Source organism: Capsicum annuum, chromosome 1, assembly GCF_002878395.1.
Source record: "Capsicum annuum cultivar UCD-10X-F1 chromosome 1, UCD10Xv1.1, whole genome shotgun sequence".
In the NCBI taxonomy this organism is placed as follows: Eukaryota; Viridiplantae; Streptophyta; class Magnoliopsida; order Solanales; family Solanaceae; genus Capsicum; species Capsicum annuum.
This window is the reverse complement of record NC_061111.1, coordinates 238,502,574-238,523,816: the sequence shown is the minus strand read 5'-3', so window position 1 is coordinate 238,523,816 and position 21,243 is coordinate 238,502,574. Positions and strand designations below refer to the sequence as shown.

Here is a 21,243-nt window from a genome sequence, read left to right as displayed (position 1 = left end):
AACATGGGTACATTTGACCCAAAACATGATGAAGGTAATTTTTCAAAGTTTGGCCCTTTTCCCCTTACAAAAATAGCTAAGCAATAAACTATTAGATTCCACCAAAGTTAGTCAGCCAAGATCAAAGGTGAAGTGTCCTTTTGTTTTTCCGAATTCAAAAGTTTGGCATTCCAATCTCTTTTTTCTTCAATGTGGATTTAACTTGAGGAAGTGAGATTATAGCCTCAGTGAAGAAAGAGGTAGATTTAGTCCTCTCAACATGATTTGCAAGGAGATCTGTAGTAGAGTTGCCTTCTCTAAAAATATGGTCATGTCATCTTTGGATCGTAACCAATTTCCACTATTTTAAAAATAAAGAACACACTATAAAATTCAAGTAGCGCAGACCTAAAGAGCTGTTCAAAATCCAATGACAAGGAAAAAAAAAAAGCACCAAACTTCAAAATAATGAGGCTAATGCTAGAAACAGAACTACCAAATATTTTCATAAACCAAAGTAATTAACATCAAGATGTGATGCATTCATCAATTGCATCCCTCAAGGCTCAAATCAAATTTACAAACCAGCTAGAGAGTCACGAGGGTACTTCACGTCCTTAATCTGTTTAGAAATTCTACTACTCAAGATTTTATCGAGACTAACATTGAAGCACCCCCGTAGGTCAAGTGATTCAAGATTAGGACAACCATCAAGAATAGCTTCAAGGCCTATATTTGTCATACTATTTCTAATGAGATGAAGGTGGCTCAAAGCAGGCAGGCTTTTAGAAATAGCTAGAGCCTCAACATTTCTTTGGTTACCTGGTTTTACACTACAACAAATGTTGTTCAATTCAAACGACTTTAATCGCGGGCAAGAGAGTCCAAGAGCTTCAATGCCTTTTGGTGTGATATCAGTGTTTGTCAAACTTAATTCTTCCAACAATGGTAGCTTTTTTACTACTCCAACCTAGTCTTCAGGTGCCATCTTTTCTTTGCACCATGCAATACAAAGTCTTTTAAGTTTTGGTGATCTGGTGAATGAAAGTAAAAATGAATTAATAACTTACTGAAGCAAGATTAGCAAAACACAAATTTTCCAACAATTTGAAGACTCACTTCATCAATAGAAGAGTAAAAAAGGGCAATGTGCTGCCTCTAAAGACTCTAATAATTGGGAAAAAAGAAATTTTTTTGGTGTTATTACTATTTTATTTTCTATGGTAGAAGGGAAGAAAGGAAAGGGGATTTAGAGAGGAACTTGAAGGAAAAAAAAAACATAATACATAAACATGGATTTTAACTTGGCCTCAATCAACTTGCATCGATGTCCTCTAATTTTGGATGTGCACAAGATACTTAAATTTGTATAAAATTGAATAAGTAACACACGCGTCCTACGTGGCCTCTCACAAAAATTTCCATGCAGGACTCATGTGTCTGGTTCAAGTTTGTACAAGCTTAAATGTCTACTCGTGTACATCCAAAATTTAAAAGAATAGATATTAATTGAGGCCAAGTTAAAGGCCACGTGTATGCATTAATGATTCTTTGATCTAAATACAGGATTTTGCCAAGATAGCAAAAAATCAACTCTATATTTCGAGTAATCTAGATATAATCATGTTAGAAAATACCACTCCATATAGAAAGTTATTCCAGCTATTCACCTTCTATCCCAATTGGTGTCAAGGAGTTCAGAGTATAACAAGGATCAAAATATTTAATTTTGGTTTATGAATTCAGATATACCTAGTTCAAATTTTTGATTAAAATATTTCTGTTATTATCTTGTAACTTGATTATCAAATTGTTTTGTTGTAGTTTCTATTTCTTGTACTTCTGTTACTCTTTTTTGGAATCTTTTGAACAATTTCTCCTCAAGACGAGGGTCTTGAACTATTTCTCCTTAGGTCGAGGGTTTATATATCAAAAATAATCTCTCTATATGTAAGGTAAGATTATTACAAACCAACATGATTAATGATTCAAAAATATTTTTAAAAGAAGTTTGAAAAATGGTAAGTAAAAAAAAAACTATTTGACTCTTCGAAAATTAAAGTGTAAACCTAAATTAAAGTAGAAATTAATTTCGTGGCATTGAAGGCAATTCTGATATCAAAAATATTTCTGTTACTATCTTATAACTTGATTATCGTACTATTTTGTTATAGTTTTTGCTCTATTATTATATATTATTTTGGTTATTATTGCTTGTTTCTTATACTTTCACTATTTCTTTTTTGAACTTTTTTATTTTTTTAATAATCTTGATGTCCGGTCAGCTTTCGCATGTCTCTACTTAATTCACGAGATTAGGAACATAGATCAGGTTATCTATTCGCTAAGGCTAGGACAGAGAGAAAAATCACCTAAATTGTTGTTTTTGTCATGATATGTGGTTGTTTGAATTTTAACATATTTGAAAACTTCACATGAAAAGTTCAACCAAATCAACAAAGCTAATGATTCAAAAAATATTTTTAAAAAAAAATTCAAAAAGTTATAACTAAAGAAAAGATTATTTGACTCCTAAAAAGTTTCACTACAATCGCATTACGGAAGCCAGAATTTACCTGTTCGCTACATAAACAAGCAACTCTTTGGTAGCGAAGAAGTCAATTCTGATATCAACAAGTTCACCTTGGCTGCGATCAACTCCTTCACGGCACACATGTTGGACCACTTTGGAGTCAGGGAGGCCCCGAACATCAGACATGTCAATGACATGCCACATTGTAGGTTCTTTGAGCACTCGTCTCCATGTAGTGCACACTTGTTGTGCAATCGTCAGTCTCTCTATAGCAGCCAACCTCATTAATATGTTCTCCCATAAATCATCTGGTAAATCCAACAATGATTCATACTTTCTTTTATTTGCTACTCTTCCTTTTGGTTTCCTAATGATCATTGTTTCCCTAGGGTTCGAGTTTGATTTTGGGGAGAGGGGAAAGAGATTGTTTGGAGTGAGAAACGGATATAAGCAAAACCATATCAAGTTGGGCAAGGTCACAGAAACAGGTTAGTAAATATAGGGTAAAAACTTACCTGCAGCATACTTACTCAATTAATAAATAAATGACACTTATCATATTATTTAAATATAAATATTAATTACTTAACCATAATTAACCATTTTACTTTATAGATGTATCATCATATTTATTTACTTTATAAACTTATCATCATATTTATTTAGTTTATAAATTTATAATCTCCATTTGATCTTTAATATCTTAATTTCACTTCTTTTTTCTATTTTCATTATAAAATTTATTTTTTAATTATTTTCCTTACTTTTCTAGAGAAAATATTTTGACCAACCAAACATAAAAATATTTTCCTCTATCAAGACACGACCAACGTCAATAGAAGTCCATTTCAAAACTAACACCTGTAGCATTCTCAACAAGAATCCACATTTACTTCTCGACAAGAACAATAAGCTTTACAGTCTTCTTCTCCTACCATCCTTGAGCAGTGATAGAACTAGAATTTTCACTAAATTGTACCTTTGAGCAAATTGTCTAAGACATCATCAAAACTGAGGCGTTCCGAATCATTATGTACAAATTCATCATTCTCAATTTCTTTAAGCATAGGTGTCTCACTTTAACACAAGAATTTGATTTTTCTTTTTCACTTCTAATTCAATTATGCCAGCGTCCTCAACTTCATTGTGTATTCTTTTCTCGCCTTCACCTTTCGTGTTAACATCTTCTAATAATTCTTAGTCACACTCTATTTTATTTGTCTTATCAAAAGTTAACATTCTAATATTTTAAACTAGGAGAAAAGAATGAGAATTTGCCATAACACTGAAAAGAATAAAGAAATAAAGTTAGATCGATGGCGGTAGTCCTTAGAATGATGACGATAATTGTAATACCCCGCATTTCGGGCTAGTCCATGAACCATTGTTTCTATGTGTATAAGCTATAATTCAAGTGATTTCCATGTGAATATAAGTTTCATGATCTTTATCCTAGTGTGTGAAGTGCTCTTGAGGTTAAAAATGTTCATAGGAATCACTTAGAGCCAAGTTGAGCTAAGATCATCTGATTTGTCCAAAATTTAATATTCGATTCTACAAGGGTCTACTTTAAATATATATAACTTTTGATACACGTGGAATTTTTCAGATCAAGAACCATCAAATTGTAGATAATTGAATCAGCTTTTGAATGATATCAATTTCGCCTAAATACGATACCCGACTGAAAAGTTACAGCCATTCTCGTGAGAGGCGGTAAGTCGAGGCGATATGCCCGTGATGCGCTCTCCATCGCCCACACCTATTTCCCAGGTTCTGTTTTCGCATTTAAGGGAAAAAGGGTCCTTTCCTTCACCCTAACTCTTCCATAACAGATAATTAGAGCCCCAAAAGCATTATTTACATCATTATTCATCCTTTTCTCTCCAAAGAAAATCCTAGCCCCCTCAAGAACACCAAGAACTCCATCAAATCCTCTTCAAGAAAAATCAAGATTTCAAGTTTCTCAATTCAAGAAAACTTCCAAGATTTTGTCTTTTCTTCAAGACTTAAAGTTTTAAGGTATGTGGTAGTTCATTCATGCGTCCTCTTTCACCCATGGAGCCCAAAAATCCTTTTCTTTTAATTAAAGAATGAATTTTTTTATTATTATGGTAATTGGTATGTTCAAGAAAGGTTGAATTTCATGTTTTTATGATGTTTTTAATTCAATTCAGCCCATGTATGATTCCATGCAAGATTTAAATTTCTCATGCTATGAAGTTGAATTTTCCATGCTTTGTTCAAGTAAATTCTATGATAGATCCTAAATTCATGATGTTTAGCAATATTTCTATGTTTTAAATTCATGCCTTCCACATGTTTGATGAAATTCCCATATCATGTTAAGTGAATTTCAAGATGAATCCCCAGCTATAAATTTTGCCATGTAACTCTATTGTTCCCTCATGTTTAAGATATTCCTACATTCAAGATATGAACTTTACATATTTTGATGAAACGCCCATGTCCTATTTCAAGCGAATTACATGTGAATTCCCCAATTCATGATTTTAGTTATGTAATCATGCTATGCTCCCATGTTTAAGATATTCTCATGTCCAAGTTCATGATACCCATGTGTTTGGCGAATTACCCTATGTCAAAGTATTAACCTCCACGTGCTTGATAGAATGCCCATGTGAATTGAATAGGGTAATCATGACATATTACCATGTGTTCTCATTCATGTACAAGTCCATAACCTTCAAGTGTTTGCTAAAATGTCTCAGTGAATGAATTGTGAACAATTGACTATGGCTATGCTTTCAAGAATTGCTAGGTTTTATCATTTATGCTATCGAGTCCTGGGGGTATTTATTACCCGAAATCTAGCTGTTCATATAGTTGCAGTAGATATAGAATAGTCCCAGTAAAAGGTCAAGAATAGCAGTACTCAGCCAGTTAATAGAACTCAGTGAACTCAGTCCAGTTCGATCAGTCAACAAAATCAGTGTGGGTTCAGTCAATCCTAGTACAGTCCAGTTTCAGTCCCAGTATCAGTTTAATTATTAATAATTACCTCAAAATCTATAGGCACTATTATTTTTAGAATACCATGACCTGAGCTTATCAGTTATCAGTGCATGCACTAGTTAGTATTCCAGTGTCATTCAGTTGGGAGTAGGATTCAACACCGAGCGAACCCAGGTGTAAGACCCCACAAAAATTCTAGCTTAACTCAGCACTTTAGGGCATGAAAAGAGGTCCCAGACTTAGAAATTTCAGCTAGGTATTTATATTTAGAATTATTTTAGCCTTCATAATTTGGCGATCTTATTTTACGACCCTTATGACCTTAAAATATCGATCCTTAGATTGAATTATGATCAGGTGTGTCAATAGGTCTCTTTGAGTGAGTTTTGGATTTTTGGGACCTCGTTTGAATTATATTTGGTTGACCAAAATAGTGGATCGACACATCCGTCGCCCATCGTATCGACGGATATTTTTTTTCAGTTTCAGTGTAAATTCCAGTGAACCAACACAAACTCGACACGGCGTGTCGACCATCGTGTTGATACCATCGACGCGGCGCGTCAGTCTGCGAGTTGCTGGGCACATTTTTCAGTAAATAAAATTCGCGTTCAAAGGGGTAATTGAGTCAATTTTCCCACACTTATTCCGCCCAAAACACACAATTTTAGCCCAAATAGAAAAGATACCTCATTATTCATCTTTTTTATCTCTCATAACAAAATCCTAGATCTAAGAATCAAGAACAAATTTCATAACTCCTTCTTCAAGAAATCTTATAATCCAAAGTTTCGGGTTCAAAAACTTCAAAAGGAAACTTCAAGAACACCATTAGAGAGTCAAGAATCAAACTTTTACATTCAAATTCATCAACAAGGTATGTGGAATTTATGAACAAGGATCTTCTTCCATCCTTGTGTCCAAAACCAAGTTTTAAATTACAAATTCATATGATTTTTGAATGAATATACATGAGTTTTGAATTAGGGTTCATACCCATTATTGCTATTTACAAGATTATGAGTTTTTGAGAGATTTTGAAGATGAATTGCATGTTTATTTTTATATTCTCATGCCTATTGCAGAAATTTCCAGATTTTGAGATGAATTATCATTGTTTTCATTATCAAGCATGATTATTATGATGTTTTGACATGAATTTGATGAATTGGTTATTAAGCCTAAGTTATATGTTGATATTTCAAGAATATGATGCTTTAAGCATTCGATGATCAGATTATTTACAAATTTTCAATAAAATTTTGATCTTTTGATCCTCAAATAAGTTTTGGAATCCACTTTACAAATTTATTATAGATTACAGAATTCAGATCAGTTGTACTTACAGAATGACTCAGATAAAATCATAATTGGTTTCGTAATGAACCATTATTCTAGATTTTACAGTGGATTTCCAGCAGAATGAGTATACATATTAAAGAGAGTAGTATTTAGCACTGAGCGAAAAGTGTGGAATTAGCGTGCCCTATCTTCCACAGAACTATGTAGCCAACGTAGGTACAAATTATGAGATTATTCCCATTCCAATATGGGTGACAGTTACAGATATGATCACTTAGTTGAGGTTATACTCTTTGGCAAGAGTATGATACCTCTCCCCATCGTGAGATTTTCCCCATAAGGAAACGAGATGTTGGACTCCATGTTAGCTCACATGGTTTATATCAGTTAGAAAAACCTCCCTACAGACTACAGATTTTAGAATAGGATAATCTTAACAGAAAAATTTTTAGAAAACTAAATGTAAAGGCTCACAACTTTATTAAGATGATGCTTTATAGAAAGATAATAGTTACAAATTTTATCTTTCAGATTTCAGATATAGAAGTGAGCTTTTTTTTACACTTAAATAGTATGATTTACAGACAGAACATTAGTACAGCTTTTAGAACTAAATGTTATGACTCACTAGATTTACAAAGTATGATTTATTATTCATGATTACAGATTTTCAATTTTCTTTCAGATATTTCAGCTTATGTGAGTCATTTACATTTAGCATGCATTATTTTACAAATTATGATGATGAGATGATATTTTACTTATGCATTTCACCCCCATATACTCAGTACATCCTCAAAGTACTGATCCATATATAAGTCTATGTGCTACATTGTCTCATAATGTAGGTTCAGGTGCTTAGTATCAGCAGCGTGAGTAGTTCAAGAATCTTCATCTACATCCGACAATTGGTGAGTCCTCATAGTTTAGGGAATTAGTCATTCAGTTTTTGCAGCTTATTAGTTTATATAATTTAGTATTCTTTTTAGACAGTTTGAGTTAGCTGGGGGTTTGTCCCAGTGACCCTCTAGTTATTAGTAGTAGAGGCTTGTCAGACAACTAGATATTATTCAGACTTACAGTATTGATTTTGATACATTACATTCAGATTATTCTTAATTATCTCACATAATTTTTCGCATTTAGTATGACTTCTATGTCGATATATTTCTATTATTATGAGATTCAGTGTGAGTAGAAGGTAGACAGGGTTAGCTTAAGGCTACTCGTAGTCTTGAGCACCATGTGACGTCTCGGAATTAGATTTTGGGGCGTTACACCAGGGATAGGGGCATTTCTGCCAGCAGAAGGTTTGATCCTTGTAGCAATCCCTGAGTTACAGAACTACGTAGCCAGCGTAGGTTTGAGATGTCTTTCTGCCAGTCTAGGGTTGACACATATCTCATGAGTTTTTTGCCAGTATAGGGGAACTCCTTAGTCCTTCGGGATACCAATTTAGTGGATCCACATAGCTAGCGTGAATACTTGTGGCACGGTACTAACACCCTTCTAATTGGGTTACATGTTGGACCCTAATTAGCTTAGATTGGGGCATATCGGTTAGATGATACCTCCCATAGTTTCAGTTTCAAACTCAGTATGGAACTCATCTCAGTTCTACAAAATCAAGACTGTTAGAAACAGTCACCCAATTCAGTATAGAACTCAGTTTAGTTCTACAGAATCAGGACTGTTAGAAATAGTTGCCCAATTATCAGTAACTCAGTTATCAGTAATCGCAGCTATCAATTACTCAATTATCAAAGCTAAGTATTCAATTCCAATACAGTCTTATTTACAGTCTCAGTCACAGTCTCAGTCCAGTAATCATATCAGTAACTCGGTTCAGTTTTAGGTTTGCCTGACCATAGCATACAACTATCAGTTATTCAGTTATTAGTATTTCAGTACCTCAGTTTACAGACTGTTTCTAAATCATGTTATACGTTTGGTCTTGCATTCTCAAATAATATAGTTTTTCACGAATTCATGCTCAGTTACCTCATGTTACTCAGTCAGTCCTTACCTTATATGTATAATACTCTACAGTTTCAGTCTAGTTATTCAGACTAAGTACAGTTTAGTCTTACATGCCTAGTATTCAGCTATCAGTCATTCAGTTAATTAGATAAGTTAGTATGGTTATCCATTCGTTCTTAGTGTGATTGTATATTCAAATTCTTAATTTATGTCAGTCTTCATCAAGTAGTTTCAGATCTAGTATTCATATAGTATCTATGTTTCATCATATCCCAGCTTCAGTTATACTTATATAATTAAAGTAAAGTTTACAGAAACTAAGTGTAGAGATTCACTATTTTATCAGAGAATGTTTGTCACTCATGCTTTAAGATATTTCAGTTTTCAGTTTATCCTAGTCTATTGGTGAGTCTACTTACACTTAGCATGCATGTTTTACGAATACATATGAAATCAGTTTTACTTATTGCATTCACCCCTGCATACTCAGTACATTCCAAAAGTACTGATTCACATATACGTCTGTGTGGCTACGTTGTTTCATAATGTAGGTACTAGTTGTAGCTCGCACATCACGGTCAGACAGTTGCAGATTCCAGCCAACGGGTGATGAGTTCTCCTACTTCAGGAACTTCAGAAAGTTTTAGTCCATGTACAGTTTATTTATTTTCATATTTATTGATTAGTGGTAGTTGGAGGCATGTCCCAACTATCTACAGTCAGCATAGTAGAGGCTTCATAGATGTCAGTCAGAGTTAGTCATGTAATTTCAGTTTCATCCTTTGGATTTATCAGATTGTAAAGCTTTATCAGTATTGTATCTATTTTAGATTTTCAGTATGATTATATTTCCACACAGCAAAACAGTTATTAATTATGTTATAATTTAGTTGCTTAACGGTACGCTAGCTCATGGGTTAGCTTGGGATCACTTGTGGTTCCAAGCATCGTGTGACGACTAGGGGGTAGTCTCGAGTCGTTAAAATAATCCTTAGAATTATGTTATTAATTTTTTTTTTTAATTTTTTAGTGATGTTGGATTATTGAAATTTCCTTCATTTTTTAATTATTTAATTTCTTGGATAAAAGTATTAGCTTTAATTTATTTCTTTTTAAATTGTTTAGTTTAATTAGCTTTAATTTAATTTCTTTGGGTTATTAATTTTTCTGTATTCTTTTAAATTATTTAATTTTCTTAAGTAAAATTAGGACTCTAAATCTTAGTTATTATTCATGATTAATTTAACTAAATTAGATGTATACACTCGATGCATGTAAATTTTTATCCAAAATTTAATGGCTTAAACCAAAATTTTGACCGAAATTTTGATGGGAGAATTAAAATTCATTTTAAAGGAAAAATCATGTCATATATAACATATCAGTTGAAGTCTTTTTTTCTAGTTTTCACATATCACTTTTTTTTTGCTTAAATAATAAACTAGTTATGAGAAGCCCGTGCAAATCACGTGCCCAATATCTATCCTAAATTAATAGGGCAGTTTTTATAAATCCTATCAAGTTTCTTCTTAATTAGTTTCTCTTCCGATTTTTTAATAAATTTTCTCTCTCCCTTATTTTAATTGTTCATATACATAACTGAACGTTAATATACATAAGTATCTTATGTATCATAACTAACTTCCTTAACAATATTTAAGAAAATAAATCAAATCTAATAATTATCAAATATTATACCTTATTAATGTGTGATTAATGAATCCCTTAACTATGTAATTTTTTTAAAAATTATACTCCTAAAAGAAAATTTATCACATAAATCATCTGAAAAATTTTAGAATCAGAGAAAAAAGACCCTTATAAAATAAAGGGACATAGAAATTTTTAAAACAAAAAAAAGAACTCGTATAAAGAAAATTTTACTACGTAAGTCTACGAAAAATTTTACTACCTAGTCTACATATAAAGGAAATTTTACTAAGTATAGAAAAAATTGAAACCAAAAAACATGGATTCCTATAAAATTTGAAGAACATAGCAACAGTGAACCCCAACTCTTATACATATAGGTTTGCAAAATACACATCTCAAGCATCACATATATATAACAATATGAAACAAAACATGAAAATATAAAGATAATACATCATATACATGCTTAATGTTCTTTCATATACAAAACACCGCTATTTATATGGACTGAAATACACACTACTCATTTTGTCTAACAACACCATATACATAATTGTGTTATGTGTAACACTATTGATGCATAACATATACATAACTCTGTAATGTATATAACCTGAAATTAAATAGCCCCGATGTCTTGTTTCAATACATATACATAACAGATTTATGTATATGGGTTGAAATAAAACGTCCAACAATTAACATAATTATAAATATATACATAACTCGCTATATATCATAGTTCAAAATAACAACATGAATTTACTAAGTAATCTAGCCATATACATAACAAATTTAATGTATAAGAAGGCGTCTCTAACACTATACATAACTAATTTATGTATAAGGTTGAAATAACAAGAAGACGTTCTTATATAACAATGTATGAGAATGCATAAATTGATTAAAAAAAATACAGATTCAAGAACAAATTACTATACCTTTGGAAGACGTTGTTGTGATGATTCTTCACTTTTTATCTTACTAAAAGATTTAGCAACGGGCTTTTTAGAGCTAGCTTGTACGAGCAACTTCCCTCGACTTCTTCATCTTGGCGAGGTTGTTTCGGTGTTTCGATCTATTTTCTCTAAAACTCGGATCAGACTCCATTACTATACTTAAGCTTTGAGAATTACGCACATATAACAAGTAACTCGTAGATTTTTTATTTAGTAAAGTTGAAAAAAAATAAGAAATTAAACTAACCTCAAAAATAAATTGAAGAAGATGATGATGTTCAACAACTTGAAAAGATAAGGTTTGTAAATTCAAACCTTGAAATCTCTTAATTATGGTTGCTTGATCTTAGGTATAAATTATGAAGGTGTGATATGTATATGGAGGTTGGAGAGAGAAAGTGTAAAAAATGGGATATTTGTAATTAGTTTTGGTAGATGAGATTTTATGTAATAATAGAAAGTTAGGATGTATATTTATGTAAATCTTCATATTAATTAATGTGACATCTTTTGGATTTTGAAATTTCAATAAATTTATTTTTTAGAGTAATTTTTGCATATATGCTTAAAATATTTTAAATTATCAATTATTGTGATTTATTATTCAAATATATAATTTTTTATTTTTGTTTCAAAAATTTAATTCATAATCAAACTTAAACTCTTCAAATGTATAAATTAATAAAGAGTGTGAAAAGAAAAATTTGATGGGCCGATATTACTGCTTTTCAGATAACACGGGTTTAGTATATGTTATTTTTTATCTCAATTTATGCGACACAAATAGAATTCATATAATCATTGATATTTTTAACATGTTTCTAGATATTTTAAGCAATTAACTATTATAATTTATAAGATTTTTTATGTGCTTTTCAAATAATCACTACAAAATATGAATAAAATTGTGGGGGTTAATTTTAAAGTTTGCGGGGGTTTTAAACCCCCGCAAATTGTAATTCCGGAGGTTCTCAAAACCCCCACAATACGAGCCATCACAAATAAGTTGCGGCAGTTTTTTTTTCAACCGTCATAATTAATTTCCGACGGTTATTTTGCAACGGTCGACCTCCGTTATTCTAAATTTATTTTTTTAATAATAAATTTTTATTTAGAAATTGCGGGGGTTTTAAAACCTCTGCAATTTCTTAAAAAAATTAGCAGGGCCCATTAATTTTTAATAAGAAATTATAAATTCTAATTTTAGCTCAAATTTAATTCTTCCTTTAGGCATAACCTACAATCCAATATTTATTTAATTCATATATCATTAACACAACATAATTAATTAAACATTGTAATTCACAAGCATATAAAAAATACATTGAACATTAAACTTCATAATTAAATTTTCAATATTAGCATCTTTAACCTCCAAATTTTAAACAAAAACTAGTATTTCAAAATCAACTAGTATCTATTACCCCCCCCCCCCCCCCCCCCAACCTTTAGTCGAAATCCCAACTACACACTTATACTTTGCGGGGGTCCTATAACCCCCCTGAAATATTTTAAAATGGAATTATTACCCCCTGAATGCTGACATGGCAAGAGAGTGTGTTTCACTCTTTTTAAAGAGAGTGAGAACTAATTTTTTTTATTAAAAAATTATTTTTAATATTTTTTTATTTTCTTTATTCATTTTTTATTATTCTTTTTCTTTATTCATGTTCTTTCTTTCTTTCTTTCTTTCTTTCTTTCTTTCTTCTTCTTCTTCTTCTTCTTCTTACAAACAATGGTATCCAAGAACTCATCAATGACAGCCAAAATTAATTTATCATTTTCCTCATCTCCAAGCACAAAATCAATTAGTTTCGACTTCAAATTCGTCGAAAATTTCAAAATGAGTATTGGTCATTGTTTCCAACTTCAAGATTGTCGGAAATTTTAAAATCAATATTGTCCATTATTTATGACTTCAAAGTTGTCGTAAATTTTAAAATGGGTATTGTCCATTATTTCTGACATGAAGGTCGTTGAAAATTTTAAAATTCTCTATTGTTTCCGACTTTAAGGTTATTGAAAATTTTCAATTCATTATTGTTCATTGTTTCCGGCTTCAAGGTCGTCGAAAATTTTGAAATCGGTATCCTTCGTTGTTTTCGAATTTAAGATCGTCGGGAATTTAAAAATTGATATTTTTCATTGTTTTCCACTTCAAGGTTGTCGAAATTTTTTAATTCGATGTTGTTTATTATTTCCAACTTCAAGATCATCAAAAATTTCAAAATCGATATTGTCCATTATTTCCAGCTTCAAGGTCGTCGTAAATTTTAACATGAGTATTGTCCATTATTTTCGACTTCAAGGTCATCGAAAATTTCAAAATTCTCTATTGTTTCCGACTTTAAGGTCATTGAAAATTTTAAATTCCATATTGTTCATTGTTTCCGGCTTCAAGGTCATTGAAAATTTTAAAATTAGTATTGTTTGTTGTTTCCAAATTTAAGATAGTCGAAAATTTAATAATTATATGGTCATTGTTTCCCAATTCAAGGTTGTTGAAAATTTTCAAATTCGATGTTTATTATTTTCAACTTCAAGATCATTGGAAATTTCAAATTCGATTTGTTCATTATTTTTCACTTCAGGGCCGTCGAAAAATTATTTGCATAGAAGTAGGAATAATAAAGTTTGAAAAGAAAAAGAGATGAAAAGTAATGGTGAAAAAGATAATGGTAAAAAAATGATGAAAAATGATAAAAAGTGATAGAAATGGAAAAGAAAATAAATAAAAATTAATTTTAAACAAAAAAATACGTGTCAAATGTTGTTGGCGCATGCATCACACCTTATCCAAAATGACTAGTTGTCAGGTTTTTGGAGTAATAATTCCACTTTAAAATAGTTTAGGAGGGTCATAGGACCCCCGCAAAGTATAAATGTGTAGTTGGGATTTGAGATAAAGGTTGGGGGGGGCTTTTGACTATTTTCTCAAAAAGAAATCCACTAGCCGCATCAACGAAATCAACGACTGTCATTAGGATCACCATCATCACATGGACTCCTTGCAACCATGGGCGAAATCAGTCCACTAGCCGCATCACTTGACTACATAAAAATACAAAGTATAAAAACCAATCAGATCATGCATTTATTTGTTAGCATAATTGAAGATTCAAACAAACTTCAGAACAACTCATTGAGTTTTAAGCAACAAGTTAATAAGCCAAGGATAGAAAACGAAATAAGATAGGTTAACAAAAGGTAGAAAAATCTCATATTTTCTCCTTTGCCAGAACTTTACAGCTCCTTTACATATGAATGACGATTACTAGTTTGAACTTATGACACTCTTTTCTAGGTTCATACTTTACTTTCATAATTCGGGTATACTCTACCATCCCTAGACTGCACTTGTGGAATTACACTAGGTATGTTGTTGGTTTCAAAATGATGCATAAAAGTAACAGTGGGTGCAACATTCCCAATACAATGCACTACTAAGAAGTATCTGGAATGTCATTAGAATCCAACTATTTGCTGGATATGTCATACGCAACAACGAGAAATCGAAATTCTAGCAGAGGGAAAAGCCCCAAACTCTTAGCATTATCTCAATACCGGGATTCACTTTAGTTGGTCAATGCAGAGATCAAGCAAGCATAAGCAAGCCAAGTTTTCATAAGTTTGGGCTGCAAGATGAAGTTCGAGTTTGCTTTCTAAAATACTGTATCAGTGGAGATGATGACAGGGTACTAAAAGTAAACTATGCATTTCCAGAACCAAATGTAGAATCTTTTATATGGTTGTTCTCCAAGAAGTTGTATGTGCAAGCCATCAACTACAATAACCAGACAATTTGCCTAGTAGATTCAACATTACAAAGAGAAGGTTGACATAGAACCAAAGGGTCGAGCTGTCATGAAGTTACTTGATACTTTTGGGAAAAAAAGAACTTTTTACAAAGTGAAAACAAAGCAAAACAGTAAGATGTATATATTACTAGCTTCTTCATTTTTTCACTCTTAAGCATGCAACTCTTTTAGATTACTATTAAGGACGTATCGCAGGGAATATAATGACATTAACTTCTCATTTTGTGGTCAGCCCAAGAAAAACACATAAGCACGAGCATGTCCATGCAAGTCATATGGGATAACTTGCAAGTAAAAGGCACAAATACAGACTAGTTAAGCTGAACCAGTTGTTTGTTCCCCTCTTCAACAAACACTTGTAGAAAGCATAATTCGATAAGCACAAGCTCTTTCAGAAATAATAAACGCAGGCTTGAGGACATCAAATAATGCCAGTGCATCCTTCAATTGGAGTATTCACACAGCTAACAACAAACTTTGCATCTCAGCAGAAATTAGGACCATATCATGTGAAGCAGCTAAAGTATGTGGCACAGCTCTGAGGTGAAACTACGTTGCTAGGGCTCTTCAAAAATATCGATGGGTGCATGTCAGATACTCCAAAACTAGTGGAATTTTGGAGAATCTGACACGGGTGCGGCAACATTTTTGGAGAGTCTGAGTAACACAGACCTGAAATAAATTACCTGCACTAGTAATGCTACACCAAGATAAGTCTTGATGTCAAGTATTATGCTTGAGTTTCCATCCCATTGCATCTCTAATTCCATGGTAACACCCTCACTTCCATCTTTAAAAATAAAAATCCCTGCAACGGAACATATATATAAAATAAAGCATTTGTTAAATATCATGTGATTCATCTACACAAGCAGTTTCTTTTACCAAGTATAAACTGACACCAGAGGCCAGGTCACCACAGTAGCTCTATCAGGTTTTGATGTCCTTTAAACCCCTGGAGGTCTCAAATTATGTCACATTTTGACAGAGTACAACAAAGACTAGCTAGTCAAAACCAAAATGTTGCTAGTATATCAGTTAATCAATCCCTTAACCTTTTCAAAACAAACCACATCACTCGCATGGCAATTAAGGATAAATTTTTAATAATATTAGAGTGGGGAATGTGATAGTCATCTCTTTATATGGACTTGGGAAATTCTCTCCTAATAAGCTAGCTTTAGGGGTTGAGTTACATCCAAGTTCCATATCTTATACGTATCCGAGCAAGGCTCGTCCTGGTTCATTGTTTCACCCGATAATGGGCCCCATATTATGTTGTCCATGCTCTAGTTAAGGTCCGGACTTGCAGTGAGTGTTCAATATCTGATGACTAATATTGGCGGGTGTGTGGTCCTTTGGTCTCCTTATATGGTATTGGGTAATGCTCATCTCGTGAGCTAGCTTTTGGAGTTGAGTTAAGCCCCAGGTCTATTTATTCATCATATAACAATAAGTGATTACTTGACCATACATACATATACACACGCAAACAGATAATGCCAAAACACTGGAACAAATTAAGACACTGGAGGCACGTTACGATAGCCATCATCTAACCTATGAATTGTGGAGCAACTGTATCGAGAGTGAACTTTGAGATTTCAACGACGCCAAAATCACAGGCCTATATTGTTCCAAAATTGGCTCCACATTTGCCTTTACTAGTTCTGATGCTGCCTGAATTACCATTTACCTACACCGACTCAATTAGCAACAAAGAAGTCCCACGAAACAGAAACTAGACAAGAAAAGGGGAAAAACAAAAATTGCAGAATCGCAATAGAGTGGAAAACCAAACTATGTATGAACATTGAATCTAACCTCATCCACATATGGCCAGATCTTCTCGGGATGAGAGTTAAGCCATGTCAACTGTAAGAACAAAATTGAAAAATTTAAAAGGTCATGTCTTTTCTTCTTAACAAACTAAATCTCAACACGTACGCTAGATAGACATTACACAAAGTTCATAAAGGACAGTCTGGTAACCAAAGACCGTAATTTGAACCAAAATACACTAATTTAATCTCAATGATCTTATGGTCACTATGTGTCTCAAAAAAATTGAAAAAGGACATTAGTGTTGTGTTTGTTATATCACAAAATATTTTCTGAAATTGTATTCAAAATTATTTAAAACTGCATCAATGAATCATCTTTTTTTTAAAGACCTTTATACCACTGAAATAAATTAAAGTTTTCAACAACAAATATGGCATAGAAATGACCCCTAACTTAGTGAGACCAAATATGATGACCACATTTGCAGGTGAGAAACATAAGTCCTGTAGGAAAAACTACATGCTGCTTCCTTCCGTCATACTAAGAAAATTCTTATAGTCCACGATAGGTTCATGAGACAGAATAATAGCATTTGCGGCAGGACAGGCTGCAGCATACAAAATATTTGAGACAATCAATAGGAAACCTCTGATTGACTTATCTTTCACGAGCGGGATTGTGTTAGAAGACATCAAGGGTGAAATTGAGATAAAAATGCTACTGAAGAGGAGATTAGCGCAGCTATTGAGCTTGCTAATGCTGCTAATTTCATCGGCAAACTACCCCAGGTAATTGATCTTTTTCCTTGATATCCATGTCAACACTTTCTATAAGCTGCTAATAATCTTAGGACTAATTTCTGCAATGGCCGACCGGAGTAGCAATGGCCGGCCGGCCGACCAGAGTCAATTTGAGGGAAAACGAGAGAAAGGCCGGTAGATTTGGGGGAAAATGAGAGAGAGATTTGGGGAAAAATGAGGGAGAGCTTTTAATCAAAGAGAGGGAAAATATTTTGACATAAGCGGCAATTTTTTTTTAATGGCGTAGAATTTATTTGGATTTACAGCGGGGGTTTAAAACCCACGCAATTTATAGCAGGGATTTAAAATCCCGTAAATATATAAATTTTAGCAATAGTTTTTAAATCCCTGTATTTCATATATTTTTACGGAGGTTAAAATAATTCCTGCAAATAAATCCCCATAATTTTATTCATTTTTTGTAGTGAATATACGTTACTTTCCATATCTAAACATTTGTAAGTCAATTATATTTTTAAAATAATTTAAGTTTTTAATTATTGTGTTTTATAATATTTTTCTTCTATTCCAATTTGAATGAAATTGATATAATTTTGAGAGTCAACCAGATATTTTATATCTTTTAAATATTTTAAATTGTTAATTATTGTGATTTATACTATTTTTTAAGTTATTTTTTTTAAATATATAACAGATTTTTTAAAAAAATATTTTAAGTTGTTAATCATTGTAATTTATAATATTTTTTATGTAATTTTTAAATAATATTTGTTGCTCTCCTTATCCAAACTTTTCTCGCATTGGTGGTCATCAATTACATTTTTAAATAATTTAAATTTTTAATTATCGTGATTCATAACAGCTTTTCTTCTATTTCAATTTAAGTGACATAATGCTTAGATGACCATATAATTAATTAGGGTGATATAGTAAAATCACGATTGAAATAGCGAACAAACATGTCTTAAATGACTCACAACAACTAATTGAAAATGATATAGCAAAATTGCTATAAAAAATACTTATGAAAAAAATTTAAGTAGGTCTTATATAAGACGTCAAGTTGATTTAAGACATTAGAGTTAATTTATTATCTTATATCTATTTTACCTTCTTTATTAAATATTATTTTTTAATAGTTAGAACACTCATAATAAATAATTATGGGTGATATTGTAAAATTACGATTGAAACAAGTGAAACAGACATGTTATAAATGTCTGCTTTACTTCTTTTTATTAAATACTAGTTTAGGTGTACACGCCTCATGCGTGTATCTTACTTTAATAAATTCAAACGTTACACTAAATAGAATATTTGTTTAAATTGATAAAGATGAGTATAATAATTAAATTTAACATCTTTTGAATATGTAAAGATGTAGAATTTATTTAATTAAACCTAACCTTTACCAAAAAAATAAAAATTCAAAGTCGATCGACATTCATCTATCACCTGTAAACTACAACAACAAGATGGTAGAGACATGAAAAAATAATACAATTAAATCTAACCTTTACACAAAAAATTTCTCAAAGCCGACAGACATTCATCTACCATCTGTATACTGCAATAAAATAATATGGTAATAGAGATATCAAAATAATACATCAAACCCTAATCTTTACACCAAAAAATTCTCAAATTAGAGATATCAAAACAATACAATTAAATCTAACCTTTACACATAAAAATTTCTCAAACCTGATCGACATTCATCTACGACCTGCAAACTACCACAAGACAATATACTAATAGAGATATTCAAACAATATAATTATACCTAACCTTTACCTAAAAAAATGATTCAAATCTGACTGCCATTCATCTACTATCTGTAAATTAAAATAAAATAATACGGTAATAAAGATATCAAAACAATGCAATTAAAACTAACCTTTACACAAAAAAAAATTCAAAGTCAACCGACATTCATTTACGATCTATAAACTACAACAAAATAATATAATAATGATCGCAAAGCTCCAGTTTTCAATGAAAACAATTTTTGCCTAAGAGGAAATTTTGACCCTAAAAGACGACTTGAATGAAAACAAAATAAGAAAATATAGTAGAAGTAGAAAATAAATTTATCGTTCAAATATGACAATTGCTTTATACACACGTTGAGGTGCTTCATAATATAGTACAATATAACAATTGCTTTATATAGACACGCGTTGAAATTAAGTTTTAAATAATTTGTACACATGTTTAGGCATTTTTTTCCCCAAAAAATAAAGCAATTATCCAAAAATGGGACAAATTTGTTGTTTTAGTGTATATGTTAAATTCTATTTCAAACAAGTTGTACAATTCTAGACTAATAAAGTAATTTTTTTTACTTCTACGGTTGTATTTATTTGTCAAATATAAGGTATTATAATTAAGACTCTTTTAATAATGGTGGTTTTTTGTTTTTCCAAAAATATATATTACTAGTATTTATGTTTAATTATAATTGAAAAAAATAGTAAAAAGATGATTTTGTCTAAATGATAGTGTTTTAATGAAGGGTAAAAAGTTCAAATCACTTTTATAAGGGTCTTCACACTTTTAATATATTATAGATTATATATTATAGATATAGATTATTAATTTTTCTTATACGTAAATGACATATAATAATTAATATGGTTATTTGTGATTTGTAAAAAGACCAATAAAACATAAAAGATTAAAAAGAGAAATTACATGTTACTCTAAGACAAAGGTAAATAGAAATAAAAGAAGTATAAACTACATAAATCCCTTCCCTAATGAAACTATTTACTTAAAATTTCGGCTGACTTTTTCTCTTCCGATTTTGGGTAAAATATATATACATGTCATGGACCCTCATACATAGCTTCAATGTATAAGGAAACTGATTAGCTTATATTTATGGAAAGAAAAATCAGATGCTATTATTCTGTTCCTTAATTAAAAACATTAATTACCTATCATGATGTGGTGTATGATTAAATATAGTAACTGAAATTCAAATTCAAAAAATATCTTAAACATCACTATTAATTTATTTATTTTTGCATTGCGATCTGGTATTCAGAAGAAAAAAAACGTCCACATCTTGTTTGTTGGCTTCTCCAAATATCAGTATAAACATCCCCATATTGTTACGTCATTTGGGTATTTCGGTGTCCGAAATTCTTTATCAACAATACCAAAGTGAAGGAATTATTGTTTCAAAAAGTATAACGTTTTTGAAATTGAGTGCGACAACTGCGACGAAATTCAATATTGATGAAGTTCGGAAAAAATTAAAGTAAAATACATTGTTGAGGGTAATTCCTCTCCAATTATCATAAGGAATGATAATGTAGTGGGGGCTTACATTGAGTTGAAGAAATATTTGCCAGGATTTGTAAATTTTCTGCTATATATTTCAACTTTCGACAAGTCCAATAAGGATATTGAGTTTTATAGTGAAACATGGGTTGTTCTTTATATTGAAGGTAGTGAATCTGATGTTGTTGTGTTAACGGTCGTTGAAACGC

General features: G+C 31.5%; 1 protein-coding gene and 1 non-coding gene across 2 annotated transcripts; both read right to left on the bottom strand.

Annotated features, from left to right (window-relative positions):
• Positions 1–556: 556 nt before the first annotated feature.
• LOC107861871 (putative F-box/LRR-repeat protein 22) lies at positions 557–2,890 on the bottom strand. Its single transcript, XM_047413088.1, has 2 exons — positions 2,556–2,890; positions 557–812 (listed from the first exon to the last, which is right to left on the bottom strand). Exons 1-2 carry the CDS (start codon positions 2,888–2,890, stop codon positions 557–559), a joined length of 591 nt encoding a protein of 196 aa, XP_047269044.1.
• Positions 2,891–14,094: 11,204 nt separating this feature from the next.
• Positions 14,095–18,025, bottom strand: LOC107848030. The gene is made up of 4 exons (XR_007048126.1): positions 17,025–18,025; positions 16,761–16,896; positions 15,887–16,008; positions 14,095–14,433 (listed from the first exon to the last, which is right to left on the bottom strand). It is a non-coding gene; the product is annotated as an uncharacterized LOC107848030 (transcript).
• Positions 18,026–21,243: the final 3,218 nt, after the last annotated feature.